At 44.3% G+C, this 19,240-nt stretch overlaps 1 protein-coding gene across 4 annotated transcripts in view; it reads right to left on the bottom strand.

Moving 5' to 3' along the window:
• Nucleotides 1-19,240, bottom strand: part of tecpr2 (tectonin beta-propeller repeat containing 2) — a 58,222-nt gene that overhangs the window by 17,381 nt on the left and 21,601 nt on the right. For all 4 annotated transcript variants that reach the window (XR_012180177.1, XM_073482979.1, XM_073482981.1 and 1 more), the window contains exons 7-20: nt 18,686-18,839; nt 18,072-18,224; nt 11,390-11,522; nt 10,218-10,444; nt 9,875-10,088; nt 9,416-9,662; nt 9,081-9,312; nt 4,446-4,664; nt 4,295-4,362; nt 4,069-4,184; nt 3,738-3,911; nt 3,361-3,541; nt 773-914; nt 1-188 (exon numbers count right to left, since the gene is read on the bottom strand). The exon at nt 1-188 is cut by the window's left edge and continues 38 nt beyond it. Coding sequence is in view for 3 of the 4 variants with exons in the window: in XM_073482979.1 (XP_073339080.1) it covers nt 1-188; nt 773-914; nt 3,361-3,541; nt 3,738-3,911; nt 4,069-4,184; nt 4,295-4,362; nt 4,446-4,664; nt 9,081-9,312; nt 9,416-9,662; nt 9,875-10,088; nt 10,218-10,444; nt 11,390-11,522; nt 18,072-18,224; nt 18,686-18,839 (2,448 nt within the window). In the remaining variant the exon portion in view is untranslated. The remainder of the gene's footprint in view (nt 189-772; nt 915-3,360; nt 3,542-3,737; nt 3,912-4,068; nt 4,185-4,294; nt 4,363-4,445; nt 4,665-9,080; nt 9,313-9,415; nt 9,663-9,874; nt 10,089-10,217; nt 10,445-11,389; nt 11,523-18,071; nt 18,225-18,685; nt 18,840-19,240) is intronic.

The raw sequence follows: 19,240 nt of genomic DNA, 5'->3' as shown, positions 1-19,240 counted from the left end.
CCTGAGGCAACCCAGACTCCACTGGCGTTGGCGCTGACCAGGCTCGGCTGGCACTGAGAGTACTGCGACAGGAAGGCCACCACCCGCTCCACTGGCGCCCTTGTTACCGTGGCAACACTCTGAGTGGCCTGCAGCAGAGTCTGAAACAGACTTCCCTGATCGAAGACCACGTAGTCTGAAATACTGATCTGATAGAGAGACACAGATCAGAGACAGACAGGTCAGAGACAGGCAGGTCAGGGACAAACAGACAGCACAGAGACAGGCAGATAGGTCAGAGACAGGCAGACAGGTCAGAGACAGACAGACAGGTCAGAGACAGACAGACAGGTTAGCGACAAACAGACAGGTCATAGACAGATAGGCAGGTCAGAGACAGACAGGTTAGAGACAGACAGACAGGTTAGCGACAAACAGACAGGTCATAGACAGACAGACAGACAGGTCAGAGACAGGCAGGCCAGAGACAGGCAGACAGCACAGAGACAAGCCGACAGGTCAGAGACAGACAGACGGACAGGTCAGAGAGATTGACAGACAGGTCAGAGACAGACAGGTTAGAGACAGGCAGACAGGTCAGAGACAAACAGATAGGTCAGAGACAGACAGACAGGTCAGAGACAGACTGGTCAGAGACAGGCAGGTCAGAGACAGGCAGACAGGTCAGAGACAAACAGACAGGTCAGAGACAGGCAGACAGGTCAGAGCCAGGCAGACAGGTCGGAGACAAACAGACAGGTCAGAGACAGACAGACAGGTTTTCTTTATCTACCTGCCACCAGTGGTCATCGTCTCCTTGCGGTCTGGACGAACTGATACCGGTTCTGAACCACAGGCTGCCGCTGGCGTCTAGTGCCCAGGCCGTACCACCGTCTCCCAGGGCAACACACATCAACTCCAGACCCTGAGCCTCACTGTAATCAGAAACAGTATTGATCAGTGATAAATAAATCCTCAGCCGTCAGATGGATCATCTGTCCTCTGTCAGTTTAATATAGCTAATAGTCCCACTGATTTAATGGAATATGCTAACAATGCTAACATCCTTTGAGTATGAACTATCAATACTCGCTGCAGTGTACAGTAGTATTACAGTAGTATTACATTAGTAGACACTACCTGACGGTGTCGTACTTCCAACCCTCTCCCTCGCTGCAATATTACAGCAGTATTACAGTAGTATTATAGCAGTATTACAGTAGTATTACATTGTGGATGTTAAGATGGAGCCGCGTGAGTGGCAGCCTGTTGCAGAAGCTCTCGCTCACTTCTGAGCTTTTTCCTCTTTTTATATTTCTTTTTGTCCTACTATGTTTAATTGGTTCCCTTTGGAGCTCTCTCTCCGGGCAGTATGTTTACAAGCCCCTTGTTAACAGGCAACCAGTGGAAACCTGCACAGTTAAGACATGGACTGAAGAGTCTGAAGAGGCTCTGAGGGACTACTTTGACTCAACTGCGTGGGAAGAACTGTGCGTTTCTCATGGGGAGGACATTGACAGTTTAATAGGCTGCATAACGGACTACATAAACTTCTGTGTTGATAACACTGTACCCACCAGGACTGTACGGTGTTTTTCAAACAGCAAACCCTGGATTAATCCTGACATAAAGGCTCTCCTTAAGGAGAAAAAGAGGGCCTTTAGGTCAGGCAACAAGGAGGAGCTGAAGGCTGTGCAGAAGGAGCTGAGGAAGAAGATCAGAGAGGGGAAGAACAGCTACAGGAGGAAGATGGAGGTTCAGCTGCAGCAGAGAAATGTCAGTGGAGTCTGGAAAAGCCTTGAAACCATCTGAGGAAGGGCTGAGGAAGGCATGGGTGAACGACCTGAACCTATTCTTCAATAGGTTTGACCAGACACCCACCCCTCCCCCTACCCAGTCATCTCTGCTGACCCCCACCACCTCTTCCATCCCCCGTTTCCTGCCCCATTCTCACCACTCCTCCTCACCTCCTCTCCACTATCCAGGTGAGAAATCAGTTGAGGAAGATGAAGGTGAAGAAGGCTACGGGTCCAGACGGGATCAGCTCCAGGCTCCTCAAGTCCTGTGCAGACCAGCTGTGCAGGATTGTGGAGTACATCTTCAACATGAGCCTGAAGCTGGGAAAAGAGCCACTGCTCTGGAAAACCTCCTGCGTGGTACCAATACCAAAGATCCCACACCCTAAGGACTTCAACAGCTACAGACCAGTTGCTCTCACTTCACACCTGATGAAGACCCTGGAGGGGCTGGTCCTCGTCCATCTCCGCCCTGGGTCCTTTTATGGACGTCCTGGATTCTCGATTACCTCACCAACCGGCCACAGTATGTGAGGACTCGGTACTGTGTGTTGGACACAGTCGTCTGCAGTACGGGGGCCCCACAGGGAACAGTCCTGGCCCCTTTCCTGTTGACCCTGTACACTGCAGACTTCTCCCACCTATCACCCCACCGCCATCTACAAAAATTCTCTGACGACTCAGCTATCGTCGGCCTCATCAGGGACGGGGACGACAGAGCCTACAGAGAACTTATTAAGGACTTTGTGGACTGGTGCCAGCGGAACCACCTCCAGCTCAACGCCGGGAAGACCAAAGAGCTGGTGGTGGATTTCTGCAGGCGCAAACAACGCTGCACATGGGTGAACATCCTGGAAACGGACATTGAGATGGTGACATCTTACAAGTACCTGGGAGTTCACCTGAACAATAGACTGGACTGGACTGATCACACTGCAGCAACCAGGAAGGTCAGAGCAGACTCCATCTGCTGAGGATGCTCAGGTCCTTTGGCGTGCAGGGTGCACTCCTGACTTCTTTCTATGACTCTGTGGTGGTATCAGCCATTTTCTATGGAGTAGTCTGCTGGAGCAACAGCATCTCGGCAGCAGGCAGGAGGAGACTTGATGAACTTATCAAGAAGGCCAGCTCCATCCTGGGACGCCCTCTTGACCCAGTGCAGGTGGTGGGAGAGAGCAGGATGATGGACAAGCTGTCATCGCTGCTGGTGAAGGAGTCCCACCCTCTGCAGGTCACTTTCACAGCACTGGGCAGCTCCTTCAGCAACAGACTGATACACTCCAAGTGTGTGAAGGAGAGGTATCGCAGGTCCTTCCTTCCTGCTGCTGTCAGACTCTACAATCAGCACTTCTTCCAATAGACCTCACTCTGCACTGTCAATTTTCTTAATAATTTTGTACAATATCATGTTTATATGTATATACAAGTCTATTCTATTTCTTACCTTTTTAAATTATATTGTTAATTTTTGGCTATTGTTATTGTTTTTTGTAAATATTCTGTCCTTTTGCTACTGTGGCAAACAAATTTCCCCGTTGTGGGACAATAAAGGAATACTGATTCTGATTCTGATCAGTAGCAGTACCTGACGGTGTCGTACTTCCAGCCTTCTCCCTCGCTGCAGTAGCTGTTCAGTCCCTCTCGGTAGAATAAAGCTTTGTGTTCGCTCAGGGCCCAGACCACGCCTCCTCTCACACACACCTGGCTGAACACACAGGGAGAGTCCACCTTCACTGAGCGAGCACAGGGCCGGTCCACACTCAGACCTGATAGACACACAGAGATGACACAAGTTAGTACAGAAACAGCAAACAGGAAGTTCTTTACCCCCCCCCCATGGTCATTTTTCCAAGATTCACTCAAACTGTTAAACTGATGTTATCATTTGTAATGAAAAAATAGTTTTAAATTCAAAAGAAATGCAAAATCGAATATATACATGACTGATAGACAGGTATCTACCTGTCTGCAGGTAGAGGTCTCCGTTGGTCCTGATGATCCAGGCGGAATCGTCACTCAGAGCCACAAATCCTGTTTGCTCCACAGCTTTGTACCAATGACGTTTGCCTTTAACTGACACTTTAGCACAAGCAAATGCTGTCATGCTCTTCTGCTCCACCTTCCACAGCAGATTACCTGAAGGAGTTTGCATCAGTTAGCATCCAACTAATGCTACATGCTACAATGCTACAATAAATGTGACTAAAGCTGCCAGTTTGACATTATTAACAGCAGGGTTGTTGTTTACAACAAATAAACAGAGGATCTGTCAGGTGTGATGTCAGTAACTCACCTGAAGGTGATAACGCCATCTGGTGGACATTGTCTTCGAAGCGCTGCCAGGTCAGTCCAGTTTCAGGAAGTGTGCTGCAGAACAGTCCTCCTTTAAAGTCCAGACACCAGACATACCTGAAACACATGTCACCTGTCAGATACCTGTCAGCCACCTGTCACCTGACCACAGTCCTTTAATGTCCAAACAACACACCTGAAACCCACAGAGTCAGCTGACCACCCACCTGTCAGTCACCTGCAGGCTCAGTATTCCACATCCTGGTCCTGAATATCCCATCCAGCTTTCTGCCAACTAGACAGAGATAAGATAAAAAAATAGATTTATATAGCACCTGCTGACAGACTCACCTGATCAGGTTTGTGTGTGTGTCTCACCTGCTCAGGTTTGAGTGTGTCTCTGTCCTGAGTGTCCTGGTCTCTGCCTGTTGTCTTCTCTGTCTGACTGGACGGACAGTTGAGGACGTCAGCAGTCACAGTGTGACCGTAGATGTCTCCCTCTTCATCACTGGACATACTGGGTTTTCTGTCCAGACTGGACACAGTGGAGTAAAACATCTGGTCTGTCAGACCAGCAGGAGGCACCAGGTCATCACTCTGTACACAAATACAGAAAAGCATTAGATTTAATCACATTCATTTGGCCGCTGCTTTAGTTTAAAACAAGGTATGTGAATCATATTTAAACACAACGAGATGAAGAGTCGTCAAAAAGTGGAAGTTCAGACCACACAAATAAACACAGACACTTGTTCGAAGAGATACAATACAGTCTTTTATTTTTCAGAAATGAAAAACATAAGTAATTGTGTCTTGGCATCTTTCTTGTGTAGAGACAGCTCAGTGGTGCAGTGGTTAGCACTGTTGCCTCACAGCAAGAAGGTCCTATGTTCATATCGTGGGTTAGGTTTTCTCTGGGTGCTCTGGTTTCCCCCACCATCAAAACATGCATACCAATTTAATTCTCCAGTCTGATTGTAGAGATGTAGGGACTAGTTGTAGAGGTCTGAAGACTAGGTATAGAGGTCTGAGGACTAGTTGTGGAGGTGAAGGGACTGGTTGTAAAAGTATAGGGACTAGTTGTAAAGGGCTGGGAACTAGTTGTAGAGGTATAGGGACTAGTTGTAGAAATCTGGAGACTAGTTGTAGAGGTCTGAGGAAAAGTTGTAGAGGTCTGAGGACTAGTTGTAGAGGTGTAGAGACTAGTTGTAGAAGTCTGGGGACTAATTGTAGATGTCTAAAGGACTAGTTGTAGAGGTCTTGGGACAAGTTGTAAAGGTGTAAGGACTAGCTGTAGAGGTCTGAGGACTAGTTGTAGAGGTGTAGGGACTAGTTGTAGAAGTTTGGAGACTAGTTGGAGAGGTCTGAGGAATAGATGTAGAGGTCTGAGGAATAGTTGTAGAGGTCTTGGGACAAGTTATAAAGGTGTAGGGACTAGCTGTAGAGGTGTGGGAACTAGGTGTTGAGGTCTGGTGACTAGCTGTAGAGGTGTAGGGACCAGTTGTAGAGGTCTGGGGACTAGGTGTAGAGGTCTGAGGACTAGTTGTAGAGGTCTGGGGACAGGTTGTAGAGTTGTAGGGACTAGTTGTAGAGGTCTGGGGACTAATTGTAGATGTCTAAAGAACTAGTTGTAGAGGTCTTGGGACAAGTTGTAAAGGTGTAAGGACTAGCTGTAGAGGTCTGAGGACTAGTTGTAGAGGTGTAGGGACTAGTTGTAGAAGTCTGGAGACGAGTTGGAGAGGTCTGAGGAATAGTTGTAGAGGTCTGAGGAATAGCTGTAGAGGTCTTGGGACAAGTTATAAAGGTGTAGGGACTAGTTGTAGAGGTGTAGGGACCAGTTGTAGTGGTGTAGGGACCAGTTGTAGAGGTCTGGGGACTAGCTGTAGAGGTCTGAGGACTAGTTGTGGAAGTGAAGGGACTGGTTGTAGAAGTATAGGGACTAGTTGTAGAGGTCTGGGAACTAGTTGTAGAGGTGTAGGGACTAGTTGTAGAAGTCTGGAGACTAGTTGTAGAGGTCTGAGGAATAGTTGTAGAGGTCTGAGGACTAGTTGTAGAGGTGTAGAGACTAGTTGTAGAAGTCTGGGGACTAATTGTAGATGTCTAAAGGACTAGTTGTAGAGGTCTTGGGACAAGTTGTAAAGGTGTAGGGACTAGCTGTAGAGGTCTGAGGACTAGTTCTAGAGGTGTAGGGACTAGTTGTAGAAGTATGGAGACTAGTTGGAGAGGTCTGAGGAATAGATGTAGAGGTCTGAGGAATAGTTGTAGAGGTCTTGGGACAAGTTATAAAGGTGTAGGGACTAGCTGTAGAGGTGTGGGGACTAGGTGTTGAGGTCTGGTGACTAGCTGTAGAGGTGTAGGGACCAGTTGTAGAGGTCTGGGGACTAGGTGTAGAGGTCTGAGGACTAGTTGTAGAGGTCTGGGGACAGGTTGTAGAGGTGTAGGGACTAGTTGTAGAGGTCTGGGAACTAGTCATAGAGGTGTAGGGACTAGTTGTAGAGATCTGAGGACTAGTTTTAGAGGTGTAGGAACTAGTTGTAGAAGTCTGGAGACTAGTTGGAGAGGTCTGAGGAATAGTTGTAGAGGTCTTGGGACAAGTTATAAAGGTGTGGGGACTAGCTGTAGAGGTGTGGGGACTAGGTGCTGAGGTCTGGTGACTAGCTGTAGAGGTGTAGGGACCAGTTGTAGAGGTCTGGGGACTAGGTGTAGAGGTCTGAGGACTAGTTGTAGAGGTCTGGGGACAGGTTGTAGATGTGTAGGGACTAGTTGTAGAGGCCTGGGAACTAGTCATAGAGGTGTAGGGACTAGTTGTAGAGATCTGAGGACTAGTTTTAGAGGTGTAGGGACTAGTTGTAGAGATCTGAGGACTAGATTTAAAAAGGCCGGGGAACTTGTTGAAGAGGTATGGGGACTGGTTGTAGAGGTTGGGGAACTTGTTGTAGAGGTCTGGGAACTAGTTGTAGGGGTCTCCTGATGTTGCAGGAGAGGAATCTAAGCTACTGGTGCCAGCTTTGGTAAGAGGAAAGTCACTAGCACAGTGTTATCATGCTGATCAACAGGTCTCTGCACAGGGACTGATTTTTGAGGTGTAGGGACTAGTTATAGAGGTCTAAAGACTAGTTGTAGAGGTCTAAAGACCCGTTGTAGAGGTATAAGGACTAGTAGTGGAGGTGTAGGGACTAGTTGTAGAAGTCTGGAGACTAGTTGTAGAGGTCTGAGAAATAGTTGTAGAAGTCTGGGGACCAATTGTAGATGTCTAAAGGACTAGTTGTAGAGGTCTTGGGACAAGTTGTAAAGGTGTAGGGACTAGCTGTAGAGGTCTGAGGACTAGTTGTAGAGGTGTAGGGACTAGTTGTAGAGATGTAGAGACTAGTTGTAGAAGTCTGGGGACTAATTGTAGATGTCTAAAGGACTAGTTGTAGAGGTCTTGGGACAAGTTGTAAAGGTGTAGGGACTAGCTGTAGAGGTCTGAGGACTAGTTGTAGAGGTGTAGGGATTAGTTGTAGAGATGTAGAGACTAGTTGTAGAGGTGAGGGGACCAGTTGTAGAGGTCTGATGACTAGCAGTAGAGGTGTAGGAACCAGTTGTAGAGGTCTGGTGACTAGCTGTAGAGGTGTAGGGACCAGTTGTAGAGGTCTGGGGACTAGTTGTAGAGGTCTGAGGACTAGTTGTAGAGGTCTGGGGACAGGTTGTAGAGGTGTAGGGACTAGTTGTAGAGGTCTGGGAATTAGTCATAGAGGTGTATAGACTAGTTGTAGAGGTCTGGGGACTAGTTGTACAAGTGTAGGGACTAGTTGTAGAGGTCTGGGGACTAGTTTTAGAGGTCGGGGGACTAGTCGTACAGGTCGGGGAACTTGTCGTAGAGGTCTGGGAACTAATTGAAAGGGTCTCCTGATGTTGCAGGAGAGGAATCTAAGCTACTGGTGCCAGCTTTGGTGAGAGTAAAATCGCTAGCACAGTGTTATCATGCTGATCGACAGATCTCTGCACAGGGACTAATTTTAGAGGTGTAGGGACTAGTAGTGGATGTGTAGGGACTGGTTGTAGAGGTCTGGGAACTAGTTGTAGAGGTGTAGAGATTAGTTGTAGAGGTCTAAAGACTAGTTGTAGAGGTCTGGGGATTCGTAGAGGTGTAGGGACTAGTAGTGGAGGTGTAGGGACTGGTTGTAGAGGTCTGGGAGCTAGTTGTAGAGGTGTAGGGACTAGCTGTAGAGGTCTTGGGACTAGTTGTAGAGGTCTGAGGACTAGCTGTAGAGGTCTGGGAACTAGTTGTAGAGGTATAGGGACCAGTTGTAGAGGTCTGGGAACTAGTTGTAGGGGTCTCCTGATGTTGCAGGAGAGGAATCTAAGCTACTGGTGTCAGTTTTGGTGAGAGTTAAATCACTAGCACAGTGTTATCATGCTGATTGACAGGTCTCTGCACAGGAATCCAAAGGAACACAAGCTCAATCTGGTTCAGGTTGGACCACCTGGTGGGAGCAATCAGGCAGGTAGGCTGCTAACTATAAAATGTTTTGACAATGGAAAGGAATAGCTGGTGGTTGACTAAAGACATTCAGGTCCAGAGGTGCAAAGACCAGACCTGTACAGGAGTACTCAGACCAGATGCCAGAGTGTACCTGCTACTGCAAGGATAGTTTTAAATACAAACTAATTAAATTCTATTTTAATGTCAGGGCTCGTCTCCCCACATGAAAACCAAGTTTCCTCCAGCATTATTATGCAGGGGCACCGTTGCTGCATCCTGGGTTAAACAGCGCCCAAGACGACTGTGATTGGTTTAAAAACATGCAAACAAGCCAGAGCATTTTTCATAGAATGAGAGCTGGTGCAGCCAGACCTTTCTCCAGTGCTGACACAGTGCTGTAAAGAGGTCTGACTGTGCTGTCGAGTGTGTCCTCACAAAGATATTAAACTTGCCTTTCAGTGTGACTTTACTTAGTACTAACTATTACTGTCCTGACTTACACATTAAATGTTTATGTTAATGTATGTATAAGCTCAAGCAACACTCACCTCTTCCTCCTCTTCTTCCTCTGGTCCAATCAGAGGGCTCAGAAACTCGTCCTCCTGCTCCTCCATTGGTTGCTGCTCCTGTCCATCATCCTCAGTGTTATGCATGTAGGAGAAGGTACACTCCAGCAGCAGATCCACATCCGGGGTCGGGGGGACGACCTCTGTCTCTGCACCTGGTTTCAGCTGGTTCTCCAGACCCTGGAAGATCAGGGATCCTGGAGGGAGTAGGGAGCTGAGACAACAAAAACAAGTAAAAGACAAACGGTCAGTGGGAGCAGGAAACAAGGATGAGACATAATGATAACTTTTCTGTCAGCTGGTCTTCAGTTACTAACCCAGACTCGTTGGAGGAAGACACCACCTTCTCTCCATCCTTTACTTCTCTGTTTGAACACCCAGACTGTGCCTCCTGTGAGTCCTGGTCCTGTTCAGGGGAGTCCTGGTTTTGGAGGTCCAGACCAATGAGGGAAGCTCGGTCACTCAGAGGAGTTCCACTTCCTCCGTCACTACAGCTGCCGTCCTGGACTACAAACATGGAATCTGAGCAGCTGCTCTCAGATTGACGGTTCCCACTGCTGCTGTCTGAGGACGGACAGAATAAAGAAACATTCAGATTACCTGTCTTAACATGTCTCAGTCTGTGTCTCAGCCTGTCTGTCCGTCAGCCTGTCTGTCAGCCTGTCTAGCTGTCTGTCTGTCTGTCTGTCTGTCTGTCAGCCTGTCTAGCTGTCTGTCTGTCTGTCTGTCTGTCAGCCTGTCTAGTTGTCTGTTTCTCAGCCTAAATGTGTCCTTGCCTTGACGTCTCCTCTTCTTCTTCTTCACTCTGATGGCTTTCACTACCAGCTCCTGCTGCATCTCACCCTGACCGAGGGGGGCGCTGTAGCGTCTCGAGCTCAGTTCGCATGAAGTGGTTACTGGGGCGTTTCCATGGAGACTGTCCCAGGAAGTGACAGAGCTGCTGCGGCTACGAGAGCTGCTGGTGAATAAACCAGACCGCTGCTCCATCACCTGGACAGAGTGTAACAGATCACATGACACACTAACAGATCACATGACACACTAACAGATCACATAACACAACAAGTTAGGTAACCAGTCCAGAACTGAGTGTGTCAACCAGTTAAACTAGTCAGTCACCTCCAGCTGCTCCTCTGCCTCCTCCACTTCCTCCACTCCTTCCTCCTCTTCTTCTTTTTCTCCCTCCTCACTGTGTCTCTCCCATCCTCCTCCCCCCTCTTCCCTCCCCCCACCCTCTACGATGATAGCCATGGTTCTGATTGGCTGAGCTGTTTCCACTGATCCGGTTGGTGGGAGGATGCTGGGTGTGGTCAAAGGTGAGGACAGACGGACAGAGAGCTCCGACACTGAAGAAGAAACAGACACGTTAAAAACATCAGCAACATAATTAATCTTCATGAGCTGTAACAAGAAGAAGAAGAAGAAGAAGAAGAAGACAGTTGTGGAAGATTCATGTATGAACTTGAAATGTAGGTGCTGCACTCGGCTGAAGTTTTATGAATTTATTTATTTTTTAGATGTTAAACGTTGGAGGAAGAAAAGTTCAGTTGATGGTTGTGAGAAATAAAATCAAAATGTGTCACAGTGGACCTGATGGATTGTGGTGCTGCTTCACTCTCACTCTGATTTGATAATACCGGTCCATTCTGGTGTTTGACTTATCAAACTGGCTTGAAATTTTTACATTGGCATGTTATCTATTTACTTATTAGCAGTTGCATGTTCAGCAGGAGAGTCTGGGTTGTCATTTTTCAATAGCAGTAGTAGCGGTGCTATTACAAGCAGTAGAAGTAGTAGTAGTGCAGCTGGAGGCCAGTCCCTCTGGGCTGTAGACTTAGAGTGGCAGTAGCAGCAGTAGTAAAGGTAGTAGAGGTAGTAGCAGCAGTAGTAGAGGTAGTAGTAGAGGTAGTAGCAGCAGCAGTAGTAGTAGAGGTAGTAGTAGAGGTAGCAGCAGCAGTAGTAGAGGTAGTAGAGGTAGTAGCAGCAGTAGTAGAGGTAGTAGCAGCAGTAGTAGAGGTAGTAGAGGTAGAAGCAGCAGTAGTAGAGGTAGAAGCAGCAGTAGTAGAACTAGTAGACGTAGAAGCAGCAGTAGTAGAGGTAGTAGCAGCAGTAGAGGCAGTAAAGGTAGTAGCAGCAGTAGTAGAGGTAGAAGCAACAGTAGTAGAGGTAGTAGCAGCAGTAGAGGCAGTAAAGGTAGTAGCAGCAGTAGTAGAGGCAGTAGCAGCAGTAGATGAGGTAGTAGCAGCAGTAGTAGAGGTAGTAAAGGTAGTAGCAGTAGTATTAGTACTCACAGTTGGAGGCCAGTCCCTCAGGGCTGTTGGAGAGACGGATGATGTCTCTATCTCCTTTCAGGATGAAGATCTCGTTGTCACAACACGACACTGACACAATATCTCCACTGCTCTCCAAGGCTCCGATTATCACCTTACAGCACCAAACACAAAACTGATCAGATATTACGCAACATAAGAATTCACACAATGTCAACATTCAGAAAATTCTCACAACAAAACGATTCACAGAATATTATGACTCACACGACGTAAACATTCACACATCACCATTCACATGTCAACATTCACACAATGTTATAGGGCAGGAAATTAATAAGATTCTGTCTACTAATAGAAACAACAACCCCTTATATTTGCTTCTTGGCATATCTGATTTGTCCATCACTGACAAATTTAAAAGAGAACTTCACAAAACACTTGCTTTCTGTGCTAGAAAGTGTATTCTTCTGAATTGGATAATGTTCCATCTAAGTTCCATCTAAGGCTCAGTGTCAAAGAGTGACACTTGAATACGTTGCATTGGACTATCTGACGTGTAAACTACACAGCAAAGATGATGTTTTTCGTAATGAATTTTGAACGTTTGAATATTTCCACCATTCGCGCAAGAGGGTTTGTATCATAGCTCCGAATGCTCTGCCTCATAAATGACACCCTGTGGTTTGGGTGATGTATTTTTCTTTCTATGTACCGCTCTCTGATCATGTGGATGTATCATACATGGCAATGTGCCCTCAATTTATTTTACTTTGTGTGTGTGTGTGTGTGTGTGTGTGTATCTGTGCATGTGTAGCATGTATGAATATATATATATATATATACATACATATATTATTTACTTATTTGTTTGTTTTCTTTGTGTAGGAGGTGACTCCTGAATCTCTCGCCTGTATAAATTTGAATTTTAATGTGTATGTGAGCCAAATGTATGTTTGTTTGCTTTGTCATATATGTTCTTGTTTTATTTCTTGAAAATTTAATAAACATATATTTAAAAAAAACAAAAACATTCACACATCAACATGAATCAAGGAAATTACACAAATGTCTTTGTGTGATATTACAGTATTTTGATGGCAGTGGTGCCAGTCTAATACACAGAGGTACCTGTCAACAAAGGACTGTAGGTAGTTGTTACAGTTTGTTAGTAGAACCTCATTAACCTCAACTGTGTCAACAGAAGAGACCTGGTACCTCGTTAAGACAGTCGAGGACGTAGATGCTGTACTCACTAACAGTACTACGAGTAGTTGTAGTACCTCGTTAAGACAGTCAAGGATGTAGATTCTGTACTCATTAACAGTACTACTAGTAGTTGTAGTTAGGGATGACCCGAGCAGATCTGCGGGATCTGGATTGGGGCCGATATGGGCATTGTTTCGCTGAATTCATGAATTCATGAATGGCGGCAGGTGTTTGCAGCAGCTCGGCAGGTACTGCTGCCACACCTCTCCTAAAACAAACTGAGAGACCGCCTGATCATCAAATTACACGTAAAATCTGGGCGTCATGGCGATCGGGTTTTAAATACGTTAAAACCGAGGAGTCATCACACCTGAATGTCTTGGCCCTGTGCCTGTTGGTTCTCACGGTAACACAAATGTGGGGAAACTGGTCTGCTGCTTGTGAACGCTCTGCACGTCACCTCACCGGGAAACCTCGCTGTTCCACTTGATTCGTGGAGTCAGTACATCCTATACTCCAACTATCTGGATGACGGGCAAGTATCTGCCAGGTGTAAGCAGCGTGAACGGTGTGGACAGAGAATGGCCCCTCTACCAGCAAAACAGGTTTACTCCATCTTTCTCTGTACTGTCCTTCTGCTATGTGGAGACGTCCATTTAAACCCCGGACCTGCGGACTTTCCGCAACCACATGTGGATATTTGGCAATCAGCTGTTCCCTATGGACCCATGGCAAGACCGGTGATCTACTTTTGTGACGCTCATCCCGCAGGTAAAAATCCTCCGACAAACTCTGTGTCTGAACATGACATCATCCAAACGCTGATAAAAGCTGGACCATGTGCTAAGATAAATGCTTCACAGACTACCACCGTGCTCTTCAAACAACAGCAAACAAAACTCTTTCAGACTGTAAACCACGTAAGCATACTATGGAACCCGAGAACAAAACCGAAAGGCATCTTTGGTGGACATTTAAATATACGTAGCGTCATATCAAAGACTGAACAACTCGAACTTTTATTAACAGACTCAAACCTCGATCACTTGTGTCTCACAGAAACTTGGTTAACTCCTACAACTCCTTTATCTGTATTTAATGTCCCAGGCTATAAGATATAGAGGAGACAGATGTAAAGGCGGGGGGTTTTTGATTTATGTTAAAGAGAACATTCAAAGCAAACAAATTGATATTCATGACTCCTTGGAGTGTGTAGGGGTCACTATTACTTTATCCCCTGAAATGTCATTTGTTGTTATTTCAGTCTATCGACCTCCTACTGCTACAAATGTTTTCTTTGACAATTTATCAGAAATTCTTAAACAACATGAAGGTAAAGAAGTTATACTTATGGGTGACTTCAACTTAAATTGTCTTGACAAAGCACGCAGGAAAAAGCTCAAGAATATTGCCAAAACATATCAGATGATGCAAATGATAAATAAACCCACAAGAATAACAAAATCCTCTCAAACCCTACTGGATCTAATTTTTTACAAATAAACCAGATAGGATAACTAAAACATACAACTTGATTACTGGTTTGTCAGATCATAATTTCACTCTAGCTGCTAGAAAACTAACTAGATCACGGTATAGGAATCAAATCTCACTGAAAAATAACCCCAATATATCTTTCATTCCAAAGAAAGATCTAGTATTTATTGAAAATGAAATAAAACAAACAAATTGGAATGACACTATTGAAAATAAATCCTGTGAGCAAGCATGCAGTGATTTAATGTCAGCTTTTAAAGATATTTTAATAAAATATACAAAAACAATGGCCAGGAAATCTAATGCAAAACAGAGTCTGCCTTGGTTTAATAGCAATCTCTGGGACTTAATGAAAAAAAGAGATGCCTCCCTAAAAACATTTCTTAAGTCTGGATTGATTACTGATCATCTAATATATAAAAGGTCTGAGAAATAAAGTCATAATTAGGCCTGTCACGATAACAAATTTTGCTGGACGATAAATTGTCCTAGAAATTATTGCGATAAACGATAATATTGTCGCTTTGAGACCATTTTTCAACTAATATAATGATAATGGCATAATAATGCAAGTACACCCTTTCAAAGATCAATAAACCTTTATTTCTAAAGAATATTTAACATTGGAATGTGAAGAAGACATTTTAAATATCCAAAATAAATAAAGATGGAGGCTGTGGCCAAAGCAATTGAGCCATGGCCAGCCATGGTTCCTTATTGCAGCAACAATGTTAGCACCATTGTCTGTAGTGATGCGGAGGCGTGACGGTACACGTGATGATGATGACGTATGTGTTTTTTTTCAAGGTGTTTCCCCGGTGTCCTCCTGTTAATCTAAACATGTACCAGCTGTCTGTTTATAATCATATGGATGCTGTTATAATGTGTTGTAATTGAGATCCTGACACACCAAACATCCTGGAAAGTGACAAAGTTACGTTTTTCTATAATTTACATACATACTGACAGACACTTGGTGAGTTAAAGTTTTTTGCCAGGGACAGACGCTGTTTTTCGGGCAGAAATGTGACGAAGAGTCGGTCAGACCGACAGGCTGACAGACACTTCTCCATGAATAACTGCAGTATTTTTTTCCTCACATAAGTTGCCAAAGACACGACCAGTTACTACGTTCCTGTTGTTTGGTCCTGTAACGTTGCTTTGTGGGACATTTATTTTTATTTTGTTGAGTGAAGGATCTGTAGAGTTATCAGACACCAACACCATCAGATCAACACGCCCTCGCTCCGCGCCGCCGGCTCGGTTCGCCTCTGATACTACCTCCGGAGGCGCAGCGAAATTTCACCCCTCACCGCATCTGAAACGTTCACACAAAGGCGGATGCGGAGAATTGGCGCAGTATCCCCGCATGCAAACGGCTGCGTGAATGGGGCTAGTGACTGACAAGAAGGTTCTAATGAGAGACACGAGGAAAACAAACAAGCATGCAAATGGAAATTATCGAGGCCGGCAAAATTATCGAGCTCATTTTAATTTATCGTATGATTAATTGATTTATTGATTATCGTGACAGGCCTAGTCATAATGCAACTTAGAAAGGCAAAAGCAGATTTCTTCCTTGAAAATATTAGAGATACCAAAGGGAACAGTAAAAGACTATGGAAAAGCATTGACAAACTAACTGGAAAGGAAAAGCCCAAATATGATAGCATACAGCTTAAAATAAATGGAAATATTCAAGATGATAGCCTAGCTGTCGCTACAAATTTTAAGAATTATTTTTTAAATTCTGTGCAAACATTGGGTCAGAATTTTCCAAAGATCCACCCTCAGCACTCCTTAGTTTGTGACAGTTCTGCCTTTCGTATAACACCAACAAATGATATAAAGGTTGGAAAGGTCCTCTCAACCCTGTCCAATAGCAAAGCAATAGACATATATGGTCTTGATACTGCCTCTCTAAAAAATCCTAAAGAATCTATAACCTCCACTTTAACTAAAATAATAAACAAATCTATTAATGAGAGCACTTTTCCCAGTGCCTTGAAATCTGCTAAAGTTAACCCTGTGTATAAATCTGGTGACAAACATAAAGTTAGTAACTATCGACCTATTAGCATCCTGCCAGCCATTTCAAAGGTCATTGAAAAGGTTGTAGCAGAACAACTAATTGCTCACCTCGATTCCAGGGCTTTTTTACATCCTATGCAGTTTGGCTTTAGGAAAAAACATTAAACGGAATCAGCATGCTGCTACTTCCTTGAAGTAACTAAAACAAACCTAGATCAGGGAGGAGTGGTGGGAGCAGTTTTTCTTGATTTGTGCAAGGCTTTTGACATGGTTAATCATGACATACTATTAAACAAACTGGCAAATTATGACCTTTCCATAGACACACAAAATTGGATTAAATCTTACCTGAGTGGCCGACATCAGTGTGTGTGGGTGAACAATACTCTATCCCCATTTAAAGCATGCACCCCGGGAGTGCCACAAGGGTCAATTTTAGGGCCGCTGCTTTTCAGCATATATATTAACGACCTTCCATCTGTGTGTAATGATGCTGATTTAATAATGTATGCTGATGATACTGTGTTATATACTCACAGGAAAAATGCAACTGAGGTTGCTATGAAATTAACTAAGGAAATGCAGAAGGTTGTTGAATGGCTAAACAACTCCTGTTTGACTTTAAATGTTGAAAAGACTGTAGCCATGTTCTTTACAAACAGGAGCAAACTCAGGGATTGTCCTGAAATCTTAGTAAATGGGCAAAAAATCAAAAATGTGGATGAATTCAAATATTTAGGGGTTACCCTTGATCGAACTCTTAGTTTTAAAAATCATGTTAAAAAGCTGAGTAACACACTGAAATTCAACTTCATGAACTTCAGACACATAAGAAACTCTCACTGTTGAAGCATCACATACATATTTAAATGCAATGATTCTCCCACATCTTTTCTATTGCATGACAAGTTGGGCTCAGGCATGTAAAACAGCCTTAAAACCACTTGAATCATTATATAAAAGTGCCCTTAAGATTCACAACAAAAAAACACGTCAGTATCATCACTGTCATATACTCACCAAATATAGTATTTTAAATCTTGAAAATCGAATAATGCACACAAATGTATGCCTACTGTTTAAAATCATTCATAATGCTACTGTTCCTCCTTTGAAAAAAATGGTTACACTCTGCTCAGAAAAAACAACAAGAACTACCCTATCAGTTACCAGGGGAGAGTGCAGTATTCCTAAATGCAGGACTTCATTTGGTAAATCATCTTTTTCTTTTGTTGCCACAAATCAATGGAACACACTTCCAACAGAGCTGATTACATGTGCGTAACGTAACGTAACGTAACGTAACGTAACGTAACGTAACGTAACGTAACGTAAAATTACTCTGACAAACCTGTGGATAAAATGTCTGCAGTGTGGAAATATTTTAAATTACAAAGCGAAAGCAGTCCAACGGCAACATGTAACATCAGCAATATGACCATTTTGCGAGGGGGTAACAAAAGAGCTGCATTTAATACTACAAATTTGGTACGGCACATAAAAAACAAACACTAAAAGGAATACAACGAGTTCACTCAAGCAAAACAGGCAAAGGCACCGAAGCAACAAACACTCACGGATACTTTCAAAAGGAAAGAGAAATATCCTCAAGACAGTGACATGGCCAAAAATATTACAGAGATGGTAACTGAATTCATCACTCTGGATAACCAGTGCATCTCCGTGGTAGAGGATCAGGGTTTTCGCCGTCTTCTGGAGTTTTTGAATCCCCGGTATGCCCTACCATCTTGGCATTACAGTTCGGATACCGCCTTACCGGAGATGTACAGCAAAGTTCATGACCACCTACGAGGTGATTTAACAGATGTGACTGCTATTAGCTTTACGACAGACATTTGGAAATATTAGTTATCGGGACTTGGTATCGGCAGATACTAAATATTAAATGACTCGTATTGGGATCAGGGTAAAAAAAACCTGATCGGGACATCCCTAGTTGTAGTACCTCGTTAAGACAGTCGAGGACGTAGATGCTGTACTCATTCCAGCTGAGGATCCAGCCCTCTCTGAGGAAACAGCTGAGCAGGCCGAGCTGTCTGTCTGCGGGACGGTAAGCTCCAATTGGATCAGGACGAGGAAACAACTCAAACTGAGGAATCTGAGTCACACAGGTAGACAGACAGGTAGAGAAAATGTAATCTTTGTGGTTATTACCAGTCGTTTTTCATGAATATGCAGAAACAGCTAAATGTTTCCACTCATTGTAAAAGTACAAGAACAGCTGCTGAGTACAAAGTGTAGTACTGTTACTGCAGTAACATCTGCAGTAGCAAGTAGTATAGGGTTAGTATTTATGTCTGTTAGTAGCTGCAGTCACTTGCCATCACCAGACCAATTCACAAATGTGAATTAGTCTAAAACCAACCAGCCAACAACAACTCTTAATTCACAGAGTTACATGTACGAATATTATATATTTGCTGCTTCTCTCTGGTACCGGACTTCCCTCTGGCAGCCATCTTTATGGTTTCATATCAGGTGGAAATCAAAACTCCTGCTGTAGTAGTACCAGTCCTGAATGTATGTGATAGCAGTGTGTTCCCAGTGTTCCCAGTGTACCTGTGAGTTGAAGAGTGGTTTGAGCAGCCGGGTGTCCTCCACCTGTCCTCTGATGTCAGACCTCCACAGTCTGAGTCCAGGTCGAGCAGCAAACACCTGAAGATCGCTCTGCTTACAGAGAGCCGGCAGGAAGCAGGCGCCGAACCTGCCACTGCTGTGACCAACACCAGACAAACTGTTAGTACCATAAGAAGGTACAACTACCATCAACGTGTACTAATACTGTAAGAAGGTACAACTACCATCAACATGTACTAATACTGTAAGAAGGTACAACTACCATCAACATTTACTAATACTGTAAGAAGGTACAACTACCATCAACATGTACTAATACTGTAACAAGGTAAGACTACCATCAAAATGTACTAATACTATAACAAGGTACAACTACCATCAACATGTACTAATACTGTAACAAGGTACAACTACCATCAACGTCTGCTAATACTGTAACAAGGTACAATTACTATCAACGTGTACTAATACTGTAAAAAGGTACAACTACCATCAACGTCTGCTAATACTGTAACAAGGTACAATTACCATCAACGT

The sequence above is a fragment of the Pagrus major genome, chromosome 16 (assembly GCF_040436345.1).
Source record: "Pagrus major chromosome 16, Pma_NU_1.0".
NCBI classification, from domain to species: Eukaryota; Metazoa; Chordata; class Actinopteri; order Spariformes; family Sparidae; genus Pagrus; species Pagrus major.
This window is presented reverse-complemented; position numbering and strand designations above follow the sequence as displayed.